The sequence below is a fragment of the Arachis hypogaea genome, chromosome 13 (assembly GCF_003086295.3).
Source record: "Arachis hypogaea cultivar Tifrunner chromosome 13, arahy.Tifrunner.gnm2.J5K5, whole genome shotgun sequence".
Lineage (NCBI taxonomy): Eukaryota > Viridiplantae > Streptophyta > Magnoliopsida > Fabales > Fabaceae > Arachis > Arachis hypogaea.
Genome location: NC_092048.1, coordinates 125434230 through 125445277, shown reverse-complemented (window position 1 = coordinate 125445277; position 11048 = coordinate 125434230). Strand labels below are relative to the sequence as shown.

General features: G+C 36.0%; 1 protein-coding gene across 2 annotated transcripts; it reads right to left on the bottom strand.

The window, feature by feature from the left end:
• Positions 1-3869: 3869 nt before the first annotated feature.
• On the bottom strand, positions 3870-10683 carry LOC112733185 (crossover junction endonuclease EME1B). Of its 2 annotated transcripts, XM_025782056.3 has the most exons (14): positions 10198-10683; positions 8973-9020; positions 8057-8497; positions 7593-7751; positions 7407-7510; positions 7127-7255; positions 6895-7048; positions 6602-6711; positions 6133-6308; positions 5042-5105; positions 4825-4943; positions 4585-4674; positions 4352-4466; positions 3870-4278 (listed from the first exon to the last, which is right to left on the bottom strand). In XM_025782056.3, exons 3-14 carry the CDS (start codon positions 8352-8354, stop codon positions 4102-4104), a joined length of 1695 nt encoding a protein of 564 aa, XP_025637841.1. In that variant the 5' UTR covers positions 8355-8497; positions 8973-9020; positions 10198-10683; the 3' UTR covers positions 3870-4101. The 2 variants fall into 2 exon arrangements, with proteins under 2 accessions (XP_025637841.1, XP_025637840.1); XM_025782055.3 differs by lacking the exon at positions 8973-9020.
• Positions 10684-11048: the final 365 nt, after the last annotated feature.

The following is an 11048-nucleotide window of genomic DNA, read 5'->3' as shown; positions in this document are numbered from 1 at the left end:
ATTTGAGCCAGTAATCTCGCAAACGCCAGGTTGCGAGAAGATAATAAGCACACATGTGACCATCTCGAAGATGTGTCTATCAGGACCGTAAAATATCTAAAAGATCCACATGGTGGATGAATAGGTCCACATATATCACCTTGAATTCTTTCTAGGAATTCAGGGGACTCAAATCCAATCTTTACTGGTGATGACCTTAAAATTAACTTCCCTTGAGAACATGCAGCACAACAAAATTCACTAGATTTAAGAATCTTCTGGTTCTTTAGTGAATGTCCATGAGAGTTTTCAATAATTCTCCTCATCATGGTTGTTTCCGGATGACCCAATCTATCATGCCAAGTTATGAATTCATTTGGGCTAGTAAACTTCTGGTTTACAATGGCATGTGATTCAATTGCACTAATCTTGGTATAATACAATCCGGATGAAAGTGAGGGTAATTTTTCTAATATAACTTTCTTATTTGAATCATGAGTTGTGATATATAAATACTCATGATTTTCTTCATTCATTGTCTCAACATGATATCCATTTCGGCGAATATCTTTGAAACTCAACAAGTTTCTCAGGGACTTGGTAGATAACAGTGCATTATTTATTATAAATTTTGTTCCTCCAGGAAACAAAATTATAGCTCTTCTGGAGCCTTCTATCACATTGTCCGAGCCAATAATAGTATTAACATATTCATCTTTTGGCACAAGATGGGTAAAATATATATTACTTTTAAGAATAGTGTGTGAACTTGCACTATCCGCAAGGCAAATATCTTCAGAATATGTCCTTACCATTTTTCTTCAAAAACAAATGATAATAATAATAAAATGAGTAGAAGTACATGCACAGTAAAATTATTCACATAAATACTTAACAAACACATACATATATCAAACTATTCCATCATTGATCAAATAGCCAATACTTCCTTCAGGATCCTCGAAGAAATTAGATACATCATAATGAGTGGTGGAATTTTCATAATTTGAAACAAAATTTGTTTCCTTTCCTTTGTCATCCTTTTTCAAGGATGTTTGATAAAGATCAACTAGGTGCCTTGGGGTACGACAGGTACGTGACCAATGGCCCTTTCCACCACAACGGAAGCATTTATCCTCAATTGATTTACTTTGCCCATTGTTTCTTTCTTTATCCCACTTCTGGTGAGATCCTTTGTGAACATAATTCATTTTCCTTCCATAATTTTTCTTGCTACTAAAACCTTGTCATTTACCTCTTCTGGGGTAATGATTTGCCGCATTTACTTCAGGAAATGGGGCGGCGCCAACTGGGCGCGCTTCATGATTCTTTAAGAGTAACTCATTGTTGCATTCAGCAACAAGAAAGCAAGAAATTAACTCAGAATATTTTTAAATTCTTTTTCTCGATACTGCTGCTGCAGGAGCATATTCGAGGCATGGAAGGTCGAGAAAATTTTCTCTAACATATCGGGCATGAGGAAGTATCACCGTCTTTTCATGATTATTCTTTTTTTTTTCAAGGTCTTTCCACAGATCTGCAGGATCTTTTAATGTGGGATATTCATTTTTCAATCATACTTCAAGATCATGATGACGAAGGAAAATCAATACTTTGGTTTTATCCTTCTGGGATGTATTATTTTCAACCTTAATGGTATCTTCAAGATCCATTAAATTAAGATGGATTTTAACATCTAGTATCCATGATAAATAATTATTTCTAGATATATTAAAAGCATTAAATTCAAGATGAAAGAGCTTCGTTATAATGAAAATTTGTTACCTAGAGTCTTCCTAAAATTTCGTTAGAGCATCGTGCTGATAACGTGTTATAAAATAACTAAATAAATAAATAAGGAAGAGGTAACAAATATAAAATAAAGAAATATAAAGAGAGAGAAAAGTGTGTCCGTATAAGGGAGAGAGAAGATTTTATTAATTGTGTATAGTTCTTCAAATTACTTCACTATTTATAAGCATGTGAAGCTTATAATTTCAACTTCATTAATTTATATTTGCCATGAGGAGTTGAGCCATTCAACATTAAAATCAAACACTTGTATTAATGATGGTCATCCACCTTATCTTTCATCCTTATCACAACAATAATATGCTTATTTTCTACCAAAAGAAGAAAAAACGGAAGTTAAAAGATCATTATGATTAGCTTGGGAAGTGGCTTAACAAGTGAGAACCCAATCTTTACCTTTAGCCAATGATTGAAATACTAGTTACATATTGCTACCGTGCATTTGAGTTTGATAGATAGAAGCTCTCACTCACTTCTTTTTAGCTCATCATCATGGCCTCTTCTGAGAGTAGTAACACCGGTAAAAACATGAACCTAGCTTCGGATACTAATCATAGTGGTAGCAAAAACAATGAAAAGAAGCGATCATCGTCGATCGATGATGGCAATATTGTTGTAGAAAGACAAAGAATAGATTGCAAATGCAGCAAGTCAGAGTGCAAGGATAAGCGTTGTCTTTGCTACAGGTTTGGAGTTGGTTGCTCTCTTCGGTGTGGATGTACGAGTTGCAAGAATACGTACGGAATCAAAGAATCCTCTTCGGTCGCAAAGGAACAAGAACATGCTAATGATCAAGAACGTGATAATAATGATGGCAATAGGGGATGCAAATGCAAAAAGACTAAATGCTTGCAGCTCTACTGTGAATGCTTCAAAGCTGGAAAATATTGCAAAGATTCTTGTTCTTGCGAAAATTGCTTGAATAGACCAGAGAATAAGGACTCTGTGAATGAGGCGAAGAAGAAAATAGAGTTGCGTAATCCACGGGCGTTTGAACCCAAGATTACTGTTGTTGATAAAGTAAAAAGACGCAGCAAAGGTTGCGACTGCGAAAAGATTAAGTGCATGGGAAATAATTGTGGTTGCTTCAGATATAAAGTTGGTTGCTCTCTTCAGTGTCGATGTGCTAATTGCAGAAATCCACATGGAACCAAAGACTCCTCTTCTGTCGCAAAGGAGCAAGAACGTGCTAATAATAATGATAATAATGGCAGCAACAACGAGGGAACAACAGTTAATGGATCATCTCCTGAATCTCATCATCCAGTTGTTGACGACAATGGCTTAACTCAGGTTGGTCATGCTTAGGGGAGAAAAAATGAAAAAGATATGTTGCTGTGAGGCTTTTAAGAATCATAAACCGTCTAGCTAGTGCTTGTTTGTATCTTTACCTACATACCTACCTATATTTCATTTGATAGTTTTACTATTGAATTTGTTATGTTGCATTGTCCTTGGAATCAAATATACACGTATGAAGCTTTCTGATAATTCAAATGTGGATATGATTATGAAGGAAGACAAGAAGGATTGTTATCGACGGCAAATGTTACTGGCCAGAGAGAATGAATTCCACAATATGCCAATGCCATCAAATCAAGTTGTGCCTGTCACGAGAAAAGGACCTGCTGCCGCTGCTTATTATTATTATTATCGTGTTGTTCAAAACCGTGGTGATGCACCTCATTATCAGCCTCTAACCCCGCCGAAGATTTCGAGCGTCCAAAACATTACTGAGCAGCAGAATGCTAACATGCTTGGGGAGCCTAGTTGGCAGGGACAATCATCTTTTCCGAGGCCTCTTTGTATCTATTATGATAATTCTGCAGGGCCCTCATCAGTTCAGCGTAGTCAGCAGTATCAACCTCATCAAAGTTATGGTTCTCATCAACAAGTAGAAGCACCATCAAGTGCAATGACTTGGCAACGTCTATTCCAGCAATAATGATGCAACAAACATGCAAGCGCGCCACCCTCATCCTGACCTTCATGGCCATGGCCCATCTTCTAAGTTTCTACAGCAGAATAATAGGCGTCAATAAGGTTTCAACGTAACTACTACTTATTGAGTATGTGGCTTTTAGGCTTTATGGTTTGTTATATACGTTCTTAACGTTCTGTACAAACCTTAGCTTGCTCTAACAACTGCAAAATTAAAATGCTAGTTTAAATTGAGTCCAAACCAAGTCCTATTATGTACACTTGACACAATTCATTTAAAAATGACAGAAAGCATTTCCATGTTGATACCCTTTCTTAAATAGGGATTACATATTCCGACCCAAAAAGATTAGAAAGCTCTATTGCGTTTTATGATTGACGCGCAAAGAAATCAGCACCATCCTCAATGTCGTCGGTTCGAATGCTTCCGCTTTGCGCCATTAGAATTCTATACACTCTCTTTGAACAAACCTCACCTAATCTTCTCTCGCCGCCAACCAGATTTTCTACTGTCAGGTCTTTAAGTAAAAATTCCTTCTCATGCTCCTGTCACAATACAAGTCTCGCATTTTCATACTGAAACACGTATAAAAAAAAAAGGACAATAAACAAAACATACCGATTTGCTTGGATCCATATAAACGCTTAACAAGGACTTCATGGTTGGGTATTTCTTCCAAATAGCAATAGCAAATCGAGGCTGAACCTTGGGGATAGCAACCAAAGCTTTTAACCTATTCATAGAAGCCAAAGTGAGGAACATGATAATATAACTGAATGACTAGCATGTACTTACTAATAAGAGGTTCTTAGCATTTCCTTATATAATAAAAAGATGTAAAAATCACTCACCACAACGATTTCTTTATTAAATTACGATCAACACTGTCCTTTGGAACAAGGGCTCCATTTGCACTCACAGATAATCGAGTTAACTTCTTTCTGCAGTTAAAATCAACAAATAACCGGCATTTTAACTCCTCTTTTTCTTTTGGTGTGTGGGATGGAAAAAGAAGGGGGAAGGGGGGGGAGCGGGGAGGGGAGGGGATTAACTGTATTTCTAAAAAACAATGGGGTAAACTGGTAAAGTACCTAAATTGACAAGATGCCAGGCTGGTTGTCAAACCAGCAACATGTTCAGCCAGTTCAGCCTCATCCACACACTGCCTGGAATGAACTTTGGTGAAATGAGTTGCTAATTTTGCAAGCACCTACAAGGCAATTTAACACAAAGTAGATGTTCAAACAAGGATCAGAGGTGAAGATTCAAAATAAGACTTTATTTCTGGTAAAAGGTCAGTTCCTCAACCTCCTCAACAGGCGGACGCCTCCAACTGCTATATTTATCAGGATTCTTGTACTTTTCCTGTTCCCTAAAAGATCATGCAAATCAATGTTGTTGGGTACCAGAGTAACGGAACTAACAGAATAACGCAACTAAAATTTGAAGATGAGAAACGGGATGGAACTGATCACAATAATTTATCTTTAAACAATTTTGAGAATATTATGACTATGTGAAAAATTACAAATTCTCAATTACAAGAAGAAAATTATAACACTCTTTTATCCGTGTATAAAATAACACATGCACTCACTAAAAATGTATTACATTCACTAACTCACTTTAGTTACACTCTCTCACTCTCTGACAAATACACACACCTCGTTATTAGACACATACTCACTCTCCTTTATACTTGTTGCTCACTCACACTCTTTTATTCTTAATTGTGCACACACTCTGAGCACTACCCATAACACATATATATGAAGAGTAAGGCAGTGATGATTACAAATATCATACATATATTTTTATTACAACCACTACTTTCTAAATATCTAAACCATGCATGCATGCATCATTATTTATTTTTAATTGATTTCTTAAAATATCCACTGCCAACTCTTTAATTTGATGACAACTTAACACTTCCTTGTCATCATATAATTATTATGCTTAGAATAATCTTTCCATTTTTTATTAAAATAATTCTGTTCTTCACAAATGTTACAACAAAGAAATATTGTCGAGAAAAGGAAATTATAGTTCATCAATAAGCAGGTCAAGAATCAGAATGAAAGCAAGGGGAAGCAATCTTAAACTAACTGATTTTCCTTTATAATATACAACCAACTCCACTTACATGTCAAACCATCATATTCGATAAAAAAAAAAAGGAAACATGAATTCCCTTACATACAAATCATATTCTAAACAGTAAAATTACGAAGTCTAGATTATGAACAAATGAAGTAGATTTAGAACAGCATTTCTACACCACATCTGCATGTGCACACATTACAAAATTTACAAACAAAATGCTATGCACAAAACTATAAATGCAACCAATTGCTACCTGAATTGATGAACAAAGGAAAATACAATATATAACTCACCTTTTATTAATGTAAGCCATCAATCTATTGGTGAGATAACAAACTGTATAGGATGGATAATGACTTTGAATGCTAGAGAGATGACCCCAAAGAGAATCATTTGTGATGAGGTTACAAAATTTGTCAGCTTCATAAACCAGTAACACATATGAAATCTCAATTCTTTTAGTTGAATGCTGCAAATAATATATAAAATTCATATTCATATCTGTCCAGCATAAGAGAAAAAGGGGGAAGGGGGGGGGGGGAGGGGGATAACTTTAACAAACCTGAGGGTCATAAACTACAAAAATAGAGCAAAAAATTTTTCTTTCAGAAATTATAATAAAATAAACATTGTAAGCAGAAAACACCTAACAAAAAACGGGATACACCAAAAAAACAAGATAGAAAACAAATGATACAGATTACTTTAAGAGAAATGCTTAATTTGTTTAGTCCTTGCAGATGAAATAAAGGAATTTCTTACCTGTGAAAGTTGTTCTGGAACTTCCATATGCCATAAAATTGACCCTTTGATGGGATTTGATGTAATCTGGTATTTAAGCCCTTTTTCAGAAAATCTAGTAAGCAGATGTCCTGAAGCAAGAGAATAGAAGTTTTATGACAAAACATCCATAATTGAGAAATTGTATCAAAACTTATCATGTAATTATGGATTCGGATAAGCAAGAGGAGTAGAGTTTGTGACCAAACAAACATAATTAAATAATATGAAAGAAGTTTATCATGAAGTTAAGCATTCTGGTATCGTCAATGTACCTCCAATTGATCCTGATTCAACTACCATCGTGTCAATTTCTGCTACAATGGAATTTGTGGCAAACTTCCCTTTTTCCCACTTCTGCTTTTCTTTCTCCATTTTTTTAAGTTCTGCAGCTTCAGCTTTAAGTGCTGCTTTTCTTAACTTCTCTTGCTGTACAGAGGATTTTCATGCATTATAAATTGAACCATGAATGACATAAAATATAAATCAGAGCTCCATAACACATACTTCCTTTTGTAGTTTCTTTTCCTCCATCAAGCGACTTCTTTCCTCTTTTGTCATCTTTGTTCTTCCTGTTGCTTTGCCAGTGTTCTTTGCAGAAATATTGGATCTTTTCTTCTTTTGGACATTCTCCTCCTGGTCATTACATGAGCTCATACAACTCATAATCACAAGAAATAATCTCAAATGCATGCAGCTAAATGCAATAAGTCCCATTTTCATTTAAAAGCAAATAAGATAGGAAGAAACTAATTTAAATTGTTCATGAAATTAACAGCCAGCCAACCAATTGAGAAGATGTTGGATTTGAAGGATTGTCCCAAGAGTTTTCAGTTTGAGTATCATTTCCACTTGATATGTGCATCTCCATAGTTTCCAATGAATGTCTCTCTGGAGTTATCAAATAACATTAGCAAATAAACACAGCATTTCAGGTCATGAAAAAACAAGCAAATTTTCAACAAGCATGTACCAGGAGAACTTCCAGATCCAATCAAATTTGAAGTCCATCTTGAACCTCCTGAACCAGGAAGATCCAATGCGGGGCCCCTTGTTTCATTCTCGTCACAATCGCGCAGAGCAGAATTTTCCGACTCGTTATCTGATTCCAAACATATCATTTGACTAATTCCTGAATAACAATCAGACAATGAAGACACTGTTCAACTAAATGTTCTCATTGAAACCAAAACTTTAAACGATGAAAGAACAACAATTACCCCCACAGTATACAAGCCTAATTTTGTTAATAAGATCCTTCATATTTGAAACAAGCAGTAGTGGATCAAAACAGCACATAAATCAGAAGTGTAAAATTCCAATGTAACAATAAAATGCAGCAAGTAAATAAGCGTTACACGACTTCCAGCACCTTCAGAATACTGATTAACGAAGAATGAGTAACTCTAGGGTTTCAGAAATAGATGCAAAACTAACCGGAGAGGTTATTGGGCAGGCAAGTGGAAACCCTAACATTAGGATCGGAATGAGACGTTGGAATGCATTTCACGATCGCCACTTCAGAATCGAATTGCAGGGACATCGGAGTCTCAGCGACGAACGAAGGTGTAGACGAAGAATGTGCACCGTGTTGCAGCCGGGGTTTCTGTGGGGTCGGGTCGTCATCGACGAGGAAAATGGTCTGGTTAGGTGCCGGTTCAGTTCGGCGTTTCTTGGATTGGACCGGAAACGGCGTTGAAGGGTCATCTTCGTCAGAAAGGATGATGGGTTCCATGATGTGTGTGCTGGTGCGGTGCTGTGCTGTGGTTGTGCCACCACCGGGGGGTTGTGGTAGTTCCTGTCTTCGAATAAGCGCGGGATAATTCACCAGAGACTATGTTTGGTTCCAAGGAAATCATATCCCGATTAAGCACAAAACTGGATAAATGATAAATCCTTTTATCAGACCAAACATCACAAATAGTACGTCACAAGAAAGCATCAAGAATACAAAGACTCTGTACAAATCTAACTCGATTTACGTTATATTTACTAGTGATACAGAGACAGTATCAAATCCAAGGTTCAGAAAACCGGACCGGTCATTGAACCACTCTAGTTATTGGTTCACTAATTCATTGGTTCAACCGGTTCAATCGTGGTTCAACCGGAAAAACTGTTTTATAATAAACACCTGATTCTATAAAAATTCAATGAATAAAGCAACTGGTTCTAAACACTCTTCTACTGCATTTTTTTACTTCAAAAGGGGATCATAAACAACTAGTTCTATGAATAAACAAACTACAATGATATGCAATGCCAAAAATAGGCCAATGATAAAATAATAAAAGGTTTCTCTCTTCAATTCTATGTTCAAGCTTGTAGCATACCAGAATCAACAGAATAATACCGTTAAAATAGTCTTCCTTCTTAATTCTTATATACCTCAAAGAATTTCCTACAAAATGAAAATTGAACACAACACACAGCTTTAAAACAAAAACAAAACAACACTCAAAAATCAATCACCTCTTCTAAACTCAGCCTTAAAACAAAACAGAACAACATTCAGAGTATGAGCATTAATCACAAAAAATTGATTTCTGAAACAACAAAAACAGCAGAACAACATTCAGAGTTTGAGCATTGATCACAAAATATTGATTTATGAAACAAAACAAAAACAGAAGAACAACATTCAGAGTTTGAGCATTGATAACAAAAAATTGATTTCTGAAACAAAACAAACACTGCAAAACCAACAGAACAGCATTTAGAGTTTGAGCATTGATCACAAAAAAATAATTTCTGAAACAAAACAAACAATCAACAAAACAATGAAAACAGAATTTTTTTTCCTTCAGAAGAAGAAAACAATGAAAACATGAAGCATATAATAAATCAATGATCACCAATATCCAGCAAGAATCTCAAAGACAACAATAAATACACAACAACAATTTAGCAAATAAACAAGAACAAGACCTAAATAGAAAATCCAACAAATTAAATCACAGAAACCTAACAATTTAGCAAATTAAAACAACAGCCGCCCAATAATTTAGCAAATTATCAACTTAACAGGTTCAAGAACAGAAAATCACAACAAAAAAAAATAAAAATAAAAATAACAGAAGAACAATAGAACAACAAAACAACAACACAAGAACAATTAGCAAATTAACAAGTTCACACTAACAATTAAAATTTACCAGAAGAACACTAATGCAAGTGGAATCATCATGCTAATATGTTTTCTACAAAGATGCTATTTGTGCAGCTAAAAATTTCCTAATTACTAAGATCCAATTATTCTAATTTCACATGCAATCAACTTACTAAGTTTCTAAAAGCTAGAAATGATAAAACCAACCCAAAATATGGTTAAAGCATTTCATCAAACATGTTGAGTGCGGTAAACTTGAAACGAAATAAGAGAATTCAAAGCTTAGTATCAATGTGATAGAGAAGAGAACATAACTATTGTATACTTTAATTCAGTCTATGAAAAAAATCCAAACCACTGCCAAATCAAATAGTTACTTATTGTAATAGAAATAAGAAGTTGCAGACTTTCAAGCAGAGTATTGGTGTTGTGTGAGTGTATTGTCTGGTGGTGGGTTTAGGGAACTCACGGCGGCGACAAAAGAGAGCAGTTCGACGGCTAGGTGGAGCGCACGGGTTGGTCGCAGAGTTTGAAGCAGGGCAACGTGGCTTCCAGACGAACGCGAACCCGAACGGTGAACGGCGAGTGAACGCGAAGCGGTGAACGCCGAGCAAACTTGAACGGCGAAGAACGCGAACGAAGACGACGGCTAAATGAAGACGCGAACGTTAACGGCAACCAACGGCGGCGGAAGCGCCGCTGAGCAGACAAAGACGACGGACGCCGAGCTCGAGGAAGCAGCTGCGATCGGTGACAGCGAACGGGAGTTGAAGACTTGGAGCAGGAGGGAAGCTAGATAGACGGACGGACGGCGGCAGTATGCCACTCCTTGCGGCGGCGGTGGTGTAGGCTTACAGTGCTAGGGTTTTTTGGCTGAGTTTCTGTGAATGAAAGAAACGGAGGGAGAAAGGGAGAAAGAAACGAAGGAGCTTTAGAACCAAGAGTGAAAGTAAGCAAATTTGGCAAAAACGACGCCGTTTCTTTTAAACCGGTCGATTCTCTGTCCGGTTCAACCGGCTGGAAACCGGCCGGTTCGACGGTTCTCCTCCAGTTTTTAGAGAAACCGTTTTAAAATACAAATCGGACCATAATTGTTGTCTGTTCACGGTTAGATTGGTTGAACTGGTCGGTCCAATCCGATTTTCAATTTTGATACCTAATTCAATTTATTATTTTATATAGATTATTTATTTTTTATTAATTTTAAAATATAAATATTAATAAAAAAACATTTCATTAGATTCAAATAAAATATAAAAAAATCAATTTAAATAAAAAAATTTAATTTTCGTATTTTAGTTTAAATTTAAAAAAATCTAC